Below are 19,908 nucleotides of genomic sequence, written 5' to 3'. Positions count from 1 at the left end.
GTTACTTCAGTTTACTCTTATTCGGGGATGAGCTCTGCCTTTTACATTTTAGTAATGCTTCTAACTATTAAGTTGTGCTAGTCTGAAATTCAATAATTTGTGCATATTTTATTTAAATCAAAGTGATCTCTTTGCTATAGTGAATTTTTTGTTTTGTTTTAGCAGCTGGACGTTCTACAATTCAAGGTAAATCTATTTTTATAATAAAAAAATTATATTACCAAAGAAAACAGAAATAAGGTGCTATGGTTTTCATGACATATATATAGTATATTGATATAGTATTCATTTTTCCCAATTAAAAAGTATCCTTTGCTGTGATATTTTCTGTTGTTTTTGTTTTCTTCAGGTTTTGCATCTGTGGCTCCAGGTAAAATTTTTATTAAAATTTTGGGATATTGAAAAATTGAAACAAAACTCAGGTTTTATTATTGTCTTCTTATATTTTAATGTAAGTGTTAATGAAGCATGATATGACCACATTTTAGCAATAAACCAGCTTCAACATTAGCTTAGGCATAGAGGCCCTTTCTCAGTGTGATAAACTTTCACTCTTACACACCCCATCCACAGCCTGCTCACCAAAACACCACCCAGAGTAGACTCTTCCCTGCCCATTTCACCTTTGCCACATACCTTTCTCCTCTTCATTTTTCCTCAAATTCAAGGTAGCTCCTCAAGAAATTACCACTGGAGAAAAGATAACATCTTTTCGTGATAGGCATTTTCTTATTTATTTGTATCAGCCAGATATCCCCAAATCCTCCAGCTCTTTGGGACCACCCTTTTAAAAAATATTCATGTAACATACACCAGAACCTAAAGTACAATTTTAAAAAAAAAGAAAGAACATAGACCTTAAAAAAATTTTTTTTCATGTAAAATGACTCACATCCCCAGTTCATATAATGTCAAAGTTCATGATCCTCCTCAGGATTTCTTAGGATTCCTGAGGGACTTGCTAGCTCAAGACCACCCTTTGCTCTAAATGCCTATTATTTCATTGTATTCCCTCTCACTTGTCATTTTGCCCTCTGAAGCTGCTGTTCTTCCTCCTCCTTCTTTCTCTTTTCTCTTTTCTCCTTCTTCCTTCTCTTCCCTCCTCTTCCTCCTCCTCCTTCTTCTTCTCTATTCCTTTTTTTCTCCCTCCCTCTCTCTTTCCCTCCCTCCTTTCCTTCCTCCCTAGTTTCAGATCTCAGGGGTAAAGTGACGAGTTAATGATACTCCTCAGCTCTTTCTTTATACATGGTCATCAGGGGTCCAGCAAGGCCCCTGTCTTGTTTGAATCATTTATCCATCTTTATCACTAAAGCTCACTCCCTTTCCTCTCCCGCAATAGGCAGCCATTTTTAAGTGATTTAATGTGCGTGTCTTTTTGTTTGTATGCATTCTTATCCAATGTGTATTGTTACTTTGCAAGCATACGTTTTTTATTCACATAGTTTGGTGTTATAGATCTATATTTCTTTTTCCTCTTTTCACAACTCATTACATTTTAAAGACCTGTCCATGTTGCTCTGTGCTCATCTAATCTGTTGCTTCTGCTGTATAAAATACTCCACTGTGTTTATCTTGAACAATTTACTCTCCACTTTCACAGTAATGGACTTTTAGCCCACATTCACTCTATGATGTATCTTCTCCTTAAGTATGTGTGGGAGGATTTCTCGGAGGCATCTAGCTGGGCAAGTGTCTTCTTTTGTTTTGTGATGCTATAACAGAATACCACAGACTGGACAATTTATGAAGAAAATAAATTAATTTCTTACAGTTCTAGAGGGTGTGAGGTCCAAGGTCACAGGGCCTGCATCTGTCAAGGACCTTCTTGCTGCAGCATCCCATGGCAGGAGGTGGAAAGGCAAGAGAGCAAGGGAACAAGAAGAGTCTGAACTCACTTTTATAACAAGCCCACTCTCACTATAGCTAACCCACTTTTGAGATAATGTCATTCATCTATTCATGAGGGAAGAGCCCTCATGACCTAATCCCTTCTTATTAGGCCCCACTTCCCAACACTGTTGTGTCAGGGATTAAGTTTCCAATACATGAACTTTGGGGGACACATTCAACCCATAGTAGCAAGTTGAGTCTTGGAGTATGCATGCTTAATTTGATGGCTAGTGCCAGTATGTTCTTCGGCAGTGCGGTTATATACCAGTCCTTACTTCCACCAATAGCCTGAGGGTTCTCTCCAGTGCCACCAACATCAAGCACGTTTCTCCAGCTGTCAAGTGATGGCATTGTTTATTAACTTGAATTTTTATATTAACCAAAGATTCTGAGTTTCCCTGCATGAGCATACTAGCTTTTTAGTTTCATCTTCCTTTTTTTTCTTCTATCCTTTCACTGGTTCACATCCTTTGCTTAATTTTATATTTCTTTCATTGTAATCTTTCTTATTGCTTTTCAGGGGTTTCTTTTACAGTCTGGAAATTAATCCATTAACAGTTTTAGACATTACAAATACCTCCTTCCATTCCGTCACTCATATGTTAACTCTATTCCTGTGAGATTTGTTGAATAGAAATCCTTAATTTTTATATAATCCAATGTGTACTAGCCATTCTTCTAATACCTAGTACACCTTAGCTTTGATTATATAAAATCAAATTTGTCCTGTTCTTCTAATACCCAGTATACCTCAGCTACATTGGACTTTCCCTTCTTCCTTTGTTGGGCTTTGAATGTAAATATTTGAGTCTTCTCTCAAGAAGACTCAAATTTGATTCAGAAAGGTGCTTTTGTGAATACATCTGAGCAGAGCCTCTCTCTGCCCCAGTAAACAATTTAGTGTGTGGCATAACAAATACTCATATGCCTACCCCAAAGAGAATTTGGCAAATTCTGTGATGGGACACAGGATTGCAGCAAAGTGACACTGCCATTCTGGGCAATGCTATCCCCAGCCGTATCCTCATCCATGACAGAGCAACGTGGTGGGAATTCACCTTTAGATCCCCAGGTCAAGGAAATCATGATTCTGTCCACAGAAATGTTCTAGAATGGCAGAGCAAAGGTGAAAACATCCAGTATAACTTCAAGAAAAAAAATCGAAAGAAGAAACGATTACTTTTTTCTTTTGACTTCTGCATCCCAGATGCCTAATGCTAACCCATGCCTGTACACACTGAGAGAGCCTTTTCCACGTCAGCTCACGACTTCCTTGGTCACTGCAGATGACTGCTCCCTACCTTATGTAAACACCTTGGGGATGCAGAGCATTGAAAGAGAAGCCTTCCTTCTCTGGGCCGTGCATTTTGCCTGCTCTAACTACAGAAAACAATGACACCATGAGTCTCCATATTCACTAGTACCAACAGATATCTCTAGTTTGTGCCAGCAGGAATTTCCATACAGTGTATCTTGAGTCTTTACAATTACCTCATTATAGAAAGGAAATAAGATGGCATGCCCTGGGGATTTTGTACAGTCCCTTATAAAAGGAGGACAAGTTTTAAGGCAGAAAATTATTATCAGTGTTTAAATGATTTTAATGATTTAATTTGACTATAAGTAACAACTAAACATTGGAATCTTTTGTTTTATCATAGAAGAAACAGAAATGTTGACTGCCGATATGGATGCAGGTAAGTTGACGTTATCCTTTTTTATTGTTTGCTTACTGGTCTAGGCTGAAATTTCAATGTCATTTGCATCTATATATAATTGATTCAAGCAACAATTAATTTTGCTATCAATTTAAATTGAAAAATATAGCATTATTCTTCTCCTTTCCCTACCACTTCTAAGGAAAGTAAGCTTAAGTAATTCTTGAGAACTGCTTTTAAAACTGGATTAATTCATATGGCTAATTTTGAAGTGAAAACAATACTTTAGTCCCATATAAGCTTTTTCTATTTGATATGAACTTTGTCAGGTCAGTTTTGTCAAAAACAACCAGCTCTCAAGCATGACTCATGACATAATTTTTCTAAATGAAAAAATAATAGATGTTAATTGAATTAGCCATTCTTTCACAGTGTTTTAAATCATGGTAATAGGAGACCTTTGAAGATCTGTACCTTGGCCAGTTGTGTACTAAGAGCGCCAAATTAAATTAAAGTATTAAGTTCTTGGAAAGATAGCAATTGATTAGAGATTTCTAGTCAGACAGACTTACATTAAATCCTGACTCAGTTATGTATTAGCTATTATGTAACTTAAGAGAGTAACTTGACCTCAAATATAAATTGGGAATAAAATAGCTCCCTGTTTCAGTGGAATTTTTTAAATAAGTTTGTGAAGACTTCTTTCTAATTGTCAGTAACCAAAATTAAGTAACAATTTTTAAAAATCAGGCAGTGAGTAAAAGAGTTAAGGCTGGTGCAGTGGCTCAGGCTTGTAATCCCAGCACTTTGGGAGGCAGAGGAAGGTGGATTGAGGTCAGGAGTTCAAAACCGGCCTGGCCAACATGGTGAAACCCCAACTTTAAAAAACTACAAAAATTAGCCAGGTGTGGTAGCAGGTGCCTGTAATCCCAGCTACTCAGGAGGCTGAGGCAGGAGACTTGCTTAAACCTGGGAGTTGGAGGTTGCAGAGCCGAGATTGTGCCACTCCACTCCAGTTTGGGCAACAAAGCAAGACTCCATCTCAAAAAAAAAGAGAGATTTAGATCTAAAGCTATAGATATTAGTCAAAAGGGATTTTCAACAAAGGTCCTTTATTTTTACACAATATAACATTCATTTTCAGATACTACCTAAGCTGGTTTCACAGTCCTCAGAGCATGTGGTCCCTCTTCTCTCAAAGGTCTAAGCAAAAACTTACCATCACACTCTTCCCCCATCCCAGTTCTTAGGATGGGTAAGAATAAAGAAAAAAAAAAACTATCTTCTATCAATGTGTTTCACAGTGGGCAGGTTCACACAAACCTGCCCCCAAAGTCTGAGGAAGCTGAGAAGCCTAAGAAAGAGGCTGACATATCCAGTTCCTTACAAAGAACATTTAATAGGGACTTACTAATGGAAGCCATGTCTGTGTTTTGGGCAATGGTGAGAGAAGATGGCGGATCCTTGTGCTAGTTCTCTATGGACCCAGGGATTACATACCGTAGAGGAAGGGCACAGTGCTTCAGAGCTAATGGGTAGGAATTTGCCCTAATGGCAGGATTTACAGTGAGTACATGCTGTTACGTAAGGAAGAATAGATAAGCTGGAAATCTCGGGGCCTTCCCAGAATTGGGGCTAATCAGAAGCTAACATGGCAGATTAGTATCCAAGACGGAGTTGCTTCAACCTCCATACTACAACCTCTCTTTCTTGGAAGCCTAACTCCCTTTGGTATGCCTGAAATTATTAACAGCAATATTCATTTTCCTTTCTCATCTGGGGCTAAGAAGCAAGTTTACAAAAATTTTTATGACATGTTAAAATACAGAGAGAAAATAAAGGGGGTATCTTTTACATTCTTCAGTTGTCATAAATTCTCTTGCAAATTCATGTCATAAACTTTGCTCTACCATGTTTTCTCAGTGACAAATATGCTAGACGTCTGCATGCTCACAGATAGAGGAAGGAAATATTGTCAGATGTCAAATGGCTAAAAAACACTCCCAAGCCCGCTGACCCACTTGTCTTGGGGTCACTGGCACATCACCTCTCAGGGTTAATATGGTGATTCAATGAGATAAACTATATACAAAGACTCAGTACTGGCATATAGAAAGTACTTGATACTAACCTCACTATGTTAACATTGATATTAATAAAAGAGTTCCATGTAAAGAGCCTCTAGAAAATAAAAGGTATGGCTGGGCATGGTGGCTCATGCCTGTAATCCCAGCACTTTGGGAGGCCAAGGCAGGCAGGTCACCTGAGGTCAGGAGTTCAAGATCAGCCTGGCCAACATGGTGAAACCCCATCTCTACTAAAAATATAAAAATTAGCCAGGTGTAGTGATGGGCACCTGTAATCCCAGCTACTCAGGAGGTTGAGGCAGGAGAATCTCTTGAACCCAGGAGGCGGAGGTTGCAGTGAGCCGCGATGGGAACATTGTACTCCATCCTGGGCGTCAAGACCAAGACTCCATCTCAAAAAAGAAAAAGAAAAGAAAAGGAAAAACTATGAGAGCGAAAAGATACAGTTTGCCATGTTGTCAGTTTATCCTGATGATTTCAGAATGTGATTCCCTTCTGAGCTGCCACTGTCACAGTGCCTGGAGATGTGGCATCCTTAATCAGCTAGAGGCTGGTAAATGTTTAACCTTTTGGCCAGCCCCTTTCTGCCATTAGTCCATCTTTAGGCAGAACTTCAGAGAATCAAGACCATTTTAATATCAAGCTCGAATTTTAAAATAAAATAAATAGTATGGTTTAGCATTCAAAATAACTTACTAATGATTCCAGCCTGTCTACTACTAGCTGTGACTGCTGACTTTATTGCATAGATCAAGAAGTGTGTGGCTGGGCGCGGTGGCTCAAGCCTTTAATCCCAGCACTTTGGGAGGCCGAGGCAGGTGGATCACGAGGTCAAGAGATCGAGACCATCCTGGTCAACATGGTGAAACCCCGTCTCTACTAAAAATACTAAAAGTTAGCTGGGCATGATGGCGTGTGCCTGTAATCCCAGCTACTCAGGAGGCTGAAGCAGGAGAATTGCCTGAACCCAGGAGGCGGAGGTTGCGGTGAGCTGAGATCGCGCCATTGCACTCCAGCCTGGGTAACAAGAGCAAAACTCCATCTCAAAAAAAAAAAAAAAAAAAAAAAAAAGTGTGTTAAAAAGGGTTTCAAAATAATAATGATGTAATCTCTTCCTTTCTTGAAGAAAGAAGACGGATAAAGTCATTATTACCTACAATATCTTGCGGAGTTAAAAACAGAATGCACGTACGGAGGAAGCGAGTTGTGGGAGGAAAGCCAGCAAAACTGGTAAGCTCGCCTGAAAAGCCACGATGCAACTGCCCAGAAGCAGCCTAAATTGAGGGAAAAGGGGGCCGAGAGATGATGTTACAAGAGACCAGGAGTCTTGCCACAGAAATATCTTAGGGCTATTTGTATCGTCATCTGTTAGAATGGCAGTGACCACACAAATGTCTTTTACAGGGAGACCTCCCATGGCAGGTGGGAATTAAGGATGCCAATGGAATCACCTGTGGGGGAATTTATATTGGTGGCTGTTGGATTCTGACTGCTGCACATTGTCTCAGGTAAAAGATTTCTTCAGTACATTTTAGATTTCCTGAAACAATGAAAGTGAGTAATAGAGATTGTGGCAAAGCATATCTGAAAAAGGTATTGACAAACTCCAGCATATTAATTGCAAGTGATCCTCTTGTATTCACGACCGGAATTCCAGAGGCCAATCCCATAGAATCTATTGTGTGCTCCGCAGACCAAATTGCTGATCTCACTGGCAAAGCCAGATCAAACCCATAGCTGCCAAATTACTTCACTTGGCTCATTTGCAGGGTGGGAGAGTGGGTAGGTACTACATACATTTTGTTTTCCACTGTCCCGCACCTGTATTTTCTCTGCTGTGTGGCTCAAGAGTCATGTTTCCATACCTAGTTTTGATTACTTGTCACTTAAAATGCAATGACTTTGCATTCCCCTTAGGAAAAAAATTGGAACAAAAATTTTTAACATGGCCCATGAGAGCCCATGTAATCTGACCTCTGCTAACCTTTGCCAGTCTTATCTTGTCCCCCAGAGCCACCTCCTGCTCCCCACTCCACCACCTGCACTCTGGACTGCTTTCTGCTACTCAAGTGTATTTGCCCCTCCTGCAAAGGGACCTCCATATGTGTTTCTCCTGCCAGAAATGATCTTCCTTACCCTTTTTCCCTACTTAGTACTACCCTTTATTCAGATCTCAGCTCCATCTTCACTTCCTTGGGGAACCTTCCGTGATTCCCTTTAGTCAAAGCCCTCTTGATAAGTTCTTAAAAGTCCACATATTGTTCATTCCTCTCACTTTTCAGGGTGGGATGCATCAGTGTGATAACCCACTTACTGCTGCATGTTTCCCTAGACCCTGAACTCCATGAAAGCGGGAACTGTTTCTGATTTTGCTCATTTCTGCATCTCAGTGCCTAACGCAGTGCCTGGTACATATAGGTTCACACTAAGTATTTGTTGAATAAATTGTCTAAATAAGTAATATTTAGAACCTGTGATCCCCAAAAAACCATGAAAATTAATATGAAGGATAGCATTCTTGGAACACTATAAATAAATGGATCCTGAACATCTCATTATTTCCTGGGACATCACTGTTTAACTGTAAGGTGATTATCTGAATCACCCTTATGTACAGATAAATTCTGTTCAGCTAATGCTGTTTGAGAAAGCAAAAGTTACATAGATGAGGGGTCCTGAACCCCTGAGCTGAGGACTAGTACTGATCTGTGGCCTGTTAGGAACTGAGGTGAGCGGTGGGCAAGCATTACCCCTGAGATCCACCTCCTGTCAGATCAGCAGTGCCATTAGTTTCTCATAGGAGTGCAAACTCCATTGTGAATTGCACATGTGAGGGGTCTAGGCTGTGCACTCTTTATAAGAATCTAATGCCTGGTGATCTGAAGTGAAACAGTTTCATCCCGAAATCATCTCCTCACCCCAGTTTTCCACAGTTCCATAGAAAAATTGTCTTCCACAAAACCTGCTCTTCCCTGGTGCCAAAAAGGTTGGGAACCACTGATATAAATAATATATTTTTTGAAAAGATTCCCATTAAACTGTTTAAAAATAAGTTTTATTGCTTAAGGAAAATTCATTCTATATAATAATTTATTTTTTGGAAATGTTAGACTATGAGGTCATTGTTTAGCACCTTACTTCAAATCAAACCAAAAATACTAAGCTATAATACTTTGCTGGAGTGACTCTATACTTTTCCATCAGAAGAGGATGGTAGCTGCCCAATTTGCTTGAAACTATGAGTTGAAAATTGGTATGAGGCTGGGTGCAGTGGCTAATGCCTGTAATCCCAGCACTTCAGTAGATTCGAGACCAGCCTGGGCAACACAGTGAAACCCTATCTCTAAAGAAATTTTTTTTTTTTTTTGAGACGGAGTTTCGCTCTTGTTACCCAGGCTGGAGTGCAATGGCGTGATCTCGGCTCACCGCAACCTCCGCCTCCTGGGCTCAGGCAATTCTCCTGCCTCAGCCTCCTGAGTAGCTGGGATTACAGGCACGTGCCACCATGCCCAGCGAATTTTTTGTATCTTTAGTAGAGACGGGGTTTCACCATGTTGACCAGGATGGTCTCGATCTCTCGACCTCGTGATCCACCCGCCTCAGCCTCCCAAAGTGCTGGGATTACAGGCTTGAGCCACTGCGCCCGGCAATAAATTTTTTTTTTTAATTAGCTTAGTGTGGTGGCACATTCCTATAGTTCTAGTTACTAGGGAGGCTGAGGTGGAAGTATCTCATGAGCTCAGGAGTCAAGGCTACAGTGAGCTATGATCACACCACTGTACTCCAGCTTAGGCAAAAGAGTGATACATTGTCTGTGTGATACCCTGTCTGTGTCTTAAAAAGAAAGAAAGGAAGAAAGAAATTTGGTATGAAAATGGAGTGAAGCACAAAAATAGGCAATATTTAGCTCATTCACCATTTCAACAGGATTTTAAAACAGCTACTATGTTCCAGATATAATAGTAGGCACCAGGGTTGCATAAATGAATCAGACCCCATCTCTGGCTTCAAGCGGCACAGTCTAGTGGGAGGAAAAGCATGTGAACAAATAAATACAGTGCAATGTTAGAATGAAGTTAGTCTTAAGGGTCAGGATAATGACTGCTGTGGCCTTCACCCTGAGAACCTCCAGGGTTGGCAGAGTCAAGAGTTTGTGTGGTCCAGCTCCGTAGTTCCTGAGCTACATTTATGGCAAGATGCTGTCTGGTCTCTGCTTAAACACCTGCAGTGACAGCAGCCTCACTCCAGAGGCAGCAAACTCATTCCACTTCTGGGCATCTCTAGTTGTGTTAGTGAGTTCTTTATGTTACTCATATTGAGCAGTTACATGGATTATTCCTAGCTTTATCATTTACCATTGACCTTATTCTGTACTAAGTAAATTTAATCTCATTGCTTCATGACAGCAAGGATTAAAAAAACTGGGGAAATGAAAATGGTTTTTAAAACGGAAAAACATAAAAGTGAAGTGTCAGAATTCCTATTTTTTTCTCAGTATGTTTTATTTCTCTTCTTTTTGTTTTTCTGTTATAGAGCCAGTAAAACTCACCGTTACCAAATATGGACAACAGTAGTAGACTGGGTACATCCCGACACTGAACAGATAGTAGTTGAATTGGTGAATAGAATTATTTTCCATGAAAACTACAATGGACACACCTTCCAGAATGACATCGCTTTGATTGAAATGAAAAAAGAGGGAAACCAAAAGGATTGTGAGCTGCCTCATTCTGTTCCTGCCTGTGTCCCCTGGTCTCCTTATCTATTTCAACCTAATGACACATGCATCGTTTCTGGCTGGGGGCGAGAAAAAGGTATATGTTTTACAATTTGTTCATCAAAATTCAGGGATTGGAAATGAATGAGAAGAGAAATGCATGGGAGCTAATTTCCTAGCACTCAGAAAGAAGCATAACATAATATCCAGAAAAGTAAACATCCAGCCATGGCTGGCTTCATGGGTTTGCAACCTGTGCAGCGGCCCAGCACCTCATGCTCAGAAGGGCCCAAGACTTGATTTGTTGCTCTGCTGTCACCATCATGAAATTCTTCATAATTTTTGAAATGGCCCCATTCCACATTTTCATTTTTCACTGGACTCTGCAAATTATGGAAGCAGTCCTTATCTAGGCTTTCAAATGACGTATATATTCTCTCTATGATCCTGAGGCAAACTTTGGAAGGTAACCACTCACCAAGAAAGAAAATATAGAGACAGGGAGACATATAGTGTGGACTGTTAGGATTTGTTGGGAAATGTGGGTAAAAGATAAAAAAGGTTTACCAAGGGATAGCCGTGGTGTATGTTGAATCGCTGATGCCCACAACCCTCCTTCTCCCTTCCTTCTCACTCCCCTCCTGTCTCCTTCCCTATTCCCCATGTCCTACCTTCTCTACAAAGAAAAAATAACATGAATTCATTTTTTGAATTTCTAAGAAGACTTGAGTTGAATACTTCATATGAATAAAAGATGTAGACACTCAGAGACAAATTATTAGAAAGCCCTGCTGAATTAGAGATTAGATTAGAATTAAACTAGCCAACATCATTCCCTTCATCTTGAAGATTTAACCTTGGGCTGAGCACATTGGCTCATGTCCGTAATCCTAGCACTTTGGGAGACCAAGGTAGATCACTTGAGCCCAGGAGATTGAGATCAGCCTGGGCAACAAAGTGAGACTGGGTCTCACTATAAAAAATGTAGAAATTAGCTAGATGTGAGTACCTGTAGTCCCAGCTCCTGGAGGTTGAGCACAGCTGAGGTGGGAGGATCACTTGAGCCCAGGAGGTTGAGGTTGCAGTGAGCCACGATTGTACTACTGCAGTCTAGCCTGAGTGACAGAGGGAGACGCTGTCTCAAAACAACTACAAGCATAACAGAAAAAAAAAAAAAAAAAAAAAAAAGATTTAACCTTACAATTTGGCTTCTTTCAACATCTTAAACTCTCTTTGTTAGCAGCAACTCTAAGTACCTTCATTGCATTGATCTTGTAGACTCATATTCCAACACATTCATTATAATTGCCACATTGGAAGGTGTAAAATATATGTAGAAATTAATCTGGATTTGTGGTATGTCTCAATACCCCAAACTTATAAAACACCAAATTGTATTAGGATTTAATTCATCATGATAGTTTTTTTCCCATCTTTTATTATGTAGATTTACAAGTATACACAAAAGTAAAGATTAAAATATAATAAACTCATCCTTCATCCAATTTTCACAGTTATCAGCATTCTGCTATTCTTGTTTTATCTCCCTGTATTAATTAGGTTCTCAATGGAGCAATTAGGAAGGTTTATTTATAACGGGGTTTATTACAGAGATACAGTTAAGGGGTTGGGGAATCACAGGGGCTACGAAGGTTCCCAGGACTAAAGGTATCAGAGCTGTCTTAACTCCTGAATCTGAAGGCGGAAAAGTAGGAGAAGTTACTAGATGAAGAAGTAGTCTCAGGTAGAGCAGGCTGCCTTGAGAGAAGCAAGGATCTTGGGTTAAAAGATATAGCTAGGCCCAATCTCACTAGCCTCCGTCTTTCCTTTTCTTTCTCCTGCTAGGGTTCTCTTTGTTCAAAACCAGTTGGGAACCAGAGGCCAAGTGACTCCTGTTCAGGCAGTCTCTGCAGGTCAGGCTCTTAGGGCAGGGTGCAGGGCATTGAAGGGTAGAGAATGGCTCTGAGGCACATTCAGAAGCTATTCAACATATTCCCCCACATGTTTTTCCTGGAGTATATTAAATCATATCCCAGATGTCATGTCATTTCACCCATGAATACTCCAGTATGTATCTTCACCAGATAAGGACACAACACTATTTTCATACCCCACAAAATAAAGGTGATTCCTGAATATGATCCAGTAACCAGCCCATGTTTAATATTCCTCATTCATTTTTTAAAAAATTTTATAATCAAATTATTTGAATCAAGATCCAAACAAAGTCCACACATTGCATTTGGTGGCTATTTTTCTTAAATCTCTTTTAATCTAGATTAGCTACCCTTTCCTTTTACTTAAAATTTAATCACTAAAGAAAATGGGTATTTCTTATTTTAGAATGTCTGTGCCTTGAATTTAGCTAATCACATTCTTTATCTGGCTTTTTTTTTTTTTTTTTTTTTGAGACAGGGTTTTGCTCTGTTGTCCAGGCTAAAGTGCAGTGGCACAAACCTAGTTCACGGCAGCCTTGACCTCCGGGGCTCAAGCGATCCTCCCATCTCAGCCACCCAAGCAGCTAGGACTACCATGCCTGGCTAATTTTTGTATTTTTTGTAGAGATGGGATTTTGCCAGTTTGCCAAGGATGGTCTAAAAACTCCTGGGCTCAAGTGATCCTCCTACTTCGGCCTCCCAAAGTCCTAAGATTATAGGCATGAGCCACTGCACCCAGCCTGATCTAGCATTTAACATGTTCTCTTATTCCATGTACTTCATATAATCTGGTAGTTAGATATGTCCTTAATCAATGATTAATTTATTGATTAAGGTTTAACACATTTATCAATAACGGTTTAACATATTTATTGAGGATTTACTATGTGTGCCAGATAGCAATGCCAAAGTGCTAGGATTTCACTGATGAAAATATGGACCCAGTCAACAAACAAGGAAATGGATAACTTCCAAGGCTGAAAGATGAAGGCCAGCTTTCAAGGTGCTTACTGACCGCCTGAAAGTCTAGTAGTTTCCTGTAATCCCAGCACTTTGGGAGGCCGAGGCGGGTGGATCACGAGGTCAAGAGATTGAGACCATCCTGGTCAACATGGTGAAACCCCATCTCTACTAAAAATACAAAAAATTCGCTGGGCATGGTGGCACGTGCCTGTAATCCCAGCTACTCAGGAGGCTGAGGCAGGAGAATTGCCTGAACCCAGGAGGCGGAGGTTGCGATGAGCCGAGATCGCGCCATTGCACTCCAGCCTGGGTAACAAGAGCGAAACTCCGTCTCAAAAAAAAAAAAAAAAAAGAAAGTCTAGTAGTTAAAATTCTGCCCTTTCATTGCCTCAGCTACCATCAGAGAGCAGAATGTGACAAGTGCCTCAAGAAGCCTACAAGAGTGCCAAGCACTAGCTATCTCCTGAGCCATTAAGAATTGCTCACAGTTTTAAAGGCTTTTCCAAAATTAGAGGAAATAATAAATTGCTATCTTTAAAAAGCTCTTGCTCTGAGGAAGGCAACTATCTGGAGACTAACTTGAAGTAGGGCTTGAAAGGAAAAAAAAATAAAATCCTTCCTGGCTGGGCACAAGGGTTTATACCTGTAATCCCAGCACTTTGATGGGCAGAGGGAGGCAGATCACTTGAGGAAGAAAATCCTAAATCCCATTTTAAATAACTTCAAATCATTTAGGAGATGGATTTTTCTTCTCAGACACACAAAAAACACACAAATATTGATAACTTCATATATGTTTTATTTGAAATTCTTATATTTAAATGTTTTTGCTTTAACAAAAACTCATATATGTTTTCTTTATTTGAAATTCTTACATTTAAACGTTTTTGCTTTAACAAAAACTCTCCAATAAGGGACTGTAAGAAGATAGGACATATTTATGTGAGAAGACCTCATCACTGATTCCTATCCAATTGCCTGGCTGAGTTCTGCAGCCAAAAAGGGAAAGATTTTCTTTCATTCATCTTAGGGTATCAGCTGTTTATTAAATGAGTGTGACTTCAAACCATATGTTCGATAGACCCCCTTGACTATCCATCCAATTTTAGAAGTGGATATATGAAGAGGGTATGATTAAACAGGCTAAGGAAGTGTCCTCAAAAATTTATATGTATTGAAGACTATATATCCTTTCATAATCCTAACAGTTTATTAAGTTATGAGAGTAGGTATTTAGAGTTCTCATTTGTGACTTCTAAATGTTTGTTTTCTTACTTTGTTTAGAAAACAAAAAAGTCTATTCACTTCAGTGGGGTGAAGTTAAACTAATAAGCAACTGCTCTAAGTTTTACGGAAATCGTTTCTATGAAAAAGAAATGGAATGCGCAGGTAAGTGCCAAGTGGTTTATCCAAGATGTATATATCCCACCCCCTCCCTCCCCCCACCCCGCCCCACCATCAAACATCTCCTCCCACAGCGTGGCCCCCATGCGCTGGGCCCTAATTCCCTCCAGTTTGCCTTTTAGCTGTAGCACTGTCAAACTCTTGCAGTCCTTTCCCTGTAGCTAAGGTTTCTTCCTCTAATACTATGAGGAAAAATCTTCCTTAAGCAATTCTATAGCAGTACAGCAAGGTGACTAGGAGAACGAGCTCTGGAATCAGACCCAGCTTTAGATCCCAGCTTTTATTAATTGACAGTCATGTGACCTTGAGCAGGTTTCTTCATTTGTAAAATTGAGGATCATTGAAAAGGAATCTGAGATGCAGAGCAGTTACATAATTTGCCCAAAGTCTTACAGACAAGAGGTGGTATACCCAGGATCAAAACTATATTGCTTTTAAATACAAATTCAAGTTATCTCATCTCAAATGAGATGAGATTTACTTCCAGTTGGAAGTAAATATTTCCTCCATGGAAATCACAGTGCATTTCTTATGCCACAGACTCCTTTGATAACATGGTTAAGCTAATTCTCCTGCCCAGTACAACAATGGCGGCTCCTGATTTTGGCGGTGATACAAAGGCAGGGTCCCAGCCAGTATAGTGTATTTAGGTGCTTTATTGAAACCATTTCTAAATAGTGTATTACTGAAAAGGGTAGTTATTGACATCCTATAACTTCTTGGATACAGTGATTTTTAAATCTCAGAAAGTCATGAGTGAGAAGAAAGTGTCTTCCATCTTGAAATGGAGTTCAGGATTACAGTGGACAAAGGGGTGAACAGCACAAAATCTGCCAGAGGGAGTATCATAGTCAAGAGGACAGGCTCTGGGGTGTGGGTGCCTGGGTTCAAGTCCAGGCCCTGTCGTTTGTTAGCTATGTGACCTTAGACAAGTTAAATAATAACAATATTTGCCTAACAGGGTTGTGGTGAGAATTAAGACAATAAATGACTAATACGTATTTAGTACTCAGGAAGCAGTAGGTATTTCTATTATGTTCCCACTCAGCATTTGATGCACCCTCCACGTTGCAATCTCATCTCAGTACTCAGTTGCATAAAGTAGAGAACACAGGAAGAACATGCTGAATTGGGGGAATAAATGGAAAACTTGTTAAGTATTTCCCAACCTGCATCTCTTCAATTCTGCAAGCCCAGCTGGGGCTTCTAAGCAGAGCCCATGCTATTGCTGTCAGGAAAGTATAAGAAAGCCAGAGTCATTAAAGGTCATGGAGGAGGCATGGCAGCCTTGACAAATGGAAGGAAATATGTGATTTCTCTTTCCCATTTCTTTCTTAGGTACATATGATGGTTCCATCGATGCCTGTAAAGGGGACTCTGGAGGCCCCTTAGTCTGTATGGATGCCAACAATGTGGCTTACATCTGGGGTGTTGTGAGTTGGGGGGAAAACTGTGGAAAACCAGAGTTCCCAGGTGTTTACACCAAAGTAGCCAATTATTTTGACTGGATTAGCTACCATGTGGGAAGGCCTCTTATTTCTCAGCATAATATATAAAGTTGTGATTTCCCTCTTCTTTCTATTATTTTTCTCCCAAGAGTTCCATTTAATGGAAATAAAACTGAATAATTAATAATTCTCTAGGGGAAAAATAAAGCAAATCTCATAGGATATTTTCAAAGGTCTCCACAAAGTTTATGACATATTGGAGTTTTGTTGTATAATTCTCAAATAAATGTGTTGGTCAAGCATACAAGTTTTATTTATCAGAAAATTTTACATTTATCTCAACGCAGGAGTGATTTATTGACTAAAGGTATAACTCATTGAATAACGTTGAACTCACAAAGCTTGGGTTCAAATCCTAACTCTGTCACCTACTATGCCCTGGACAATTTATTATCTTCTTTGTATCTCCTTTTCCACTTATAAAATGAATACTGGAATTGTGTGAAAATGAAACTACATACTTACACAAATGTTTGGCATGGTACCTGTCACAGGGTAATAACTGACTTGACGGCTCTTGTCCCATTTCCCTGCTTCCTTTCCTTCCTTCCTTCCTCTTTCTTCTCTCTCTCTCTTTCTCTCCTCTCTCTCTCTCACTTGCTCTGTCTTTCTGTTTTTGAGACAAAGTCTCCCTCTGTTGCCCTGGCTGGACTGCCAAGGCTGGACATAGCTCACTGCAGCCTCGAACTCCTGGGCTCAAGCAGTCGTCCCACCCCAGTCTCCTGAGTGGCTGGTATTACAGGTGCACACCACCATGCCTAGCTAATTTTAAATTTTTGTAGAAAGGCATCTTGCTTTGTTGCCCAGGCCAGTCTCAAACTCCTAGGCTCAAGGAATCCTCCCACCTCTGCCTCCCAATGTGCTGGGATTACAGGCGTGAGCCACCACACCAGGTCCCTGCTTAAATATTAAAATTTCTTGAAAAATTAGCCTTTGCTCCCCCATTTCACAAGTACTCCTTGATCCTCTCTGTAAACCTCTCCACAAACACTTCAGTACAACCACTGACCTCCATGGTGTCAGACCTCACAGTCACTTCCGTTCTCATCCCAGCAGCATTAAGCCCTCAGGGCATCACACTCCTCCCTTGCTGCTATTCTCAGCCTCTTCCTTCTGGTTGCTTCTCTCACTTTGCACTTTCCCTGGTAATCTGATCTGGACTTTATTTTAAATCCCTCTCACAGTCTAGTGATTCACAAACCTGGATCTTCAGCTCTGACCTTTCCTAGAACCTCAGGCTAGTATATGCCACTGAACACTAGTATATACCATTGCCATGTGGATATCTAGCAACATTTCAAAATCAAAGTGGTCAACCTAAACACAACGGTTGCTCCTTCTTAACCTACAGAAAGTAGCACCCTCACCCCCAGCCAGGGCTACTGTAGGAGCCCTGTCTTCTTCTGTCACACCTGCTTTAATCTCAGCATAGCATTTGTCTTCCCCCAGTATATTCTGTTTTTTGTTTGTTTGTTTGTTTGTTTTGTTGTTTTGTTTTGTTTTGTTTTTTTTGAGACGGAGTTTCGCTCTTGTTACCCAGGCTGGAGTGCAATGGCGCGATCTCGGCTCACCGCAACCTCCGCCTCCTGGGTTCAGGCAATTCTCCTGCCTCAGCCTCCTGAGTAGCTGGGATTACAGGCACGCACCACCATGCCCAGCTATTTTTTTTTTTTGTATTTTTAGTAGAGACGGGGGTTTCACCATGTTGACCAAGATGGTCTCTATCTCTTGACCTTGTGATCCACCCGCCTCGGCCTCCCAAAGTGCTGGGATTACAGGCTTGAGCCACCACGCCCGGCCGGTATATTCTGTTTTGATTGGGTTGTCTACCTCTTCCCAACACTGCCTCCCCCAACTATGACATAAGACACGGGACAAGAGTGACCTAATTTGTCTTCTGGCTACATCGCTGGCACTTGCCTCATAAGGGTGCTCAGTGAATAAACATTAGCCGCTTTTTTCTTTTTTGAGACACTCTTACTCTGTCACCCAGGCTGGAGTGCAGTGGCGTGATCTCGGCTAACTGCAACCTCTGCCTCCCAGGTTCAAGTGATTCTCCTGCTTCAGCCTCCCGAGTAGCTGGGATTACAGGCACGTGCCACCACGCCCAGCTAATTTTTAGGTTTTTTTTTTGAGACGGAGTTTCACTCTTGTTACCCAGGCTGGAGTGCAATGGCGTGATCTCGGCTCACCGCAACCTCCGCCTCCTGGGTTCTGGCAATTCTCCTGCCTCAGCCTCCTGAGTATCTGGGATTACAGGCACGTGCCACCATGCCCAGCTAATATTTTGTATTTTTAGTAGAGACGGGGTTTCACCATGTTGACCAGGATGGTCTCGATCTCTTGACCTTGTGATCCACCCGCCTCGGCCTCCCAAAGTGCTGGGATTACAGGCTTGAGCCACCATGCCCAGCCTCAATTTTTAGTATTTTTAATAGAGATGGGGTTTCACTGTATCCAGTCTCAATCTCCTGACCTTGTGATCTGCCCGCCTCGGCCTTCCAAAGTACTAGTAATACAGGCGTGAGCCACTGCACCCAGCCTTTTTTTTTTTTTTTTAAGCACAGTTGTTCTTATCTTGAAGGTAGACATATGTGTTTCACATAAATATTATCTTTACTATGTTATTTGGGGTCAGTTTTGGATACAGCCCAGTTGATTTAATAATATAAATACTGATTTTTGCATATGTTCCATGATCAGTTACTGCCCAGATTTTCTTTTAAAAATTGTGGTAGGCTGGGCATGGTGGCTCACGCCTGTAATCCAAGCACTTTGGAGGCCAAGGCGGGCGGATCACCTGAGGTCGGGAGTTCAAGACCAGCCTGACCAACATGGTGAAACCCCGTCTTTAAAAAAAAAAAAAAAAAAAAAAAAATTGTGATAAAATATATATAACATAAAATTAATAATTTTAACTATAAGTGTAAAGTTGAGTGACATTAAGTACATGCCTATTGTTGTACAATCAAGTTTACACAGTTAGGGGAAGCCCAGTGAAGGTGTACAGTATGTGATAGGAAATACAAAGCTGAAAATCAACGAGGGTTGATAAAATCAATGAGGTTTGGAAGTAGTCAGGAACCCTAATTAGAAAAACTACATACTGACTCTGTCTTGATGGCTTAAAGCCCTGCAGTCTCACCTAAGTGGCTTCCTTTCCATCCCTCCAGCGCTTTCTCTCTGTGTGCCAAGCAATATTACATTGTGCCTATAAAGGTAACTTGAGGCCGGGCACAGTGGCTCATGGCTGTAATCCTAGCACTTTGGGAGGCCAAGGTGGGTGGATCACCTGAGGTCAGGAGTTCAAGACCAACCTGGCCATCATAGTGAAACCCTGAAACCCCATCTTAAGAAATAAATAAATAATAAAAATAATGATAACTTGAAAATATCTCTGTGATCAAATTTTCTTGATGGTAGAGCCTCCGCTATACCCAAGCAGAGGATCATTATCTTCAACATATTCTGGAGCTAGCCCATGCTCATAGAGCTGGTGCAGCCATCTCCTGCCCTTCACTTTGTCCCAGCTTGAAAGCTATTGATGCCATTGACTTTCTAGCCAAGGCTGGAACCTAGTACTTATTTCTCTTTAATTTGAGTTCCCTTTTAGAGATTAATCTTCCAGGCCTTGGCACTAGGCAAAGATTAATCATTATGGATGGAATTGCTTCACCATGTGGCTTTCATTTTCATCCTGAACAAAAATTGACCACTATGGCTGGAACTGTTTTCACCGTGTGG

The 19,908-nt window shown here is 40.7% G+C and overlaps 1 protein-coding gene across 6 annotated transcripts in view; it reads left to right on the top strand.

The window, feature by feature from the left end:
* The window catches only part of CFI (complement factor I), a 72,072-nt gene extending 52,990 nt beyond the window's left edge, over nt 1-19,082 (top strand). For 3 of the 6 annotated variants that reach the window (XM_010340077.2, XM_074396564.1, XM_010340076.2), the window contains 8 exons: nt 163-186; nt 350-370; nt 3,552-3,587; nt 6,762-6,865; nt 7,040-7,143; nt 10,169-10,449; nt 14,537-14,641; nt 15,995-19,082. In XM_010340077.2, coding sequence (XP_010338379.1) covers nt 163-186; nt 350-370; nt 3,552-3,587; nt 6,762-6,865; nt 7,040-7,143; nt 10,169-10,449; nt 14,537-14,641; nt 15,995-16,212 — 893 coding nt within the window. In that variant the 3' untranslated portion in view covers nt 16,213-19,082. The remainder of the gene's footprint in view (nt 1-162; nt 187-349; nt 371-3,551; nt 3,588-6,761; nt 6,866-7,039; nt 7,144-10,168; nt 10,450-14,536; nt 14,642-15,994) is intronic. The other 3 variants (XM_039468184.2, XM_074396563.1, XM_074396562.1) reach the window with 3 other exon arrangements.
* The last annotated feature ends 826 nt before the right edge of the window (nt 19,083-19,908 follow it).

This window comes from Saimiri boliviensis, chromosome 3, assembly GCF_048565385.1.
Source record: "Saimiri boliviensis isolate mSaiBol1 chromosome 3, mSaiBol1.pri, whole genome shotgun sequence".
NCBI classification, from domain to species: domain Eukaryota; kingdom Metazoa; phylum Chordata; class Mammalia; order Primates; family Cebidae; genus Saimiri; species Saimiri boliviensis.
Note: the sequence above shows the minus strand (reverse complement) of the source record. Positions and strands in the feature narration are given on the sequence as shown.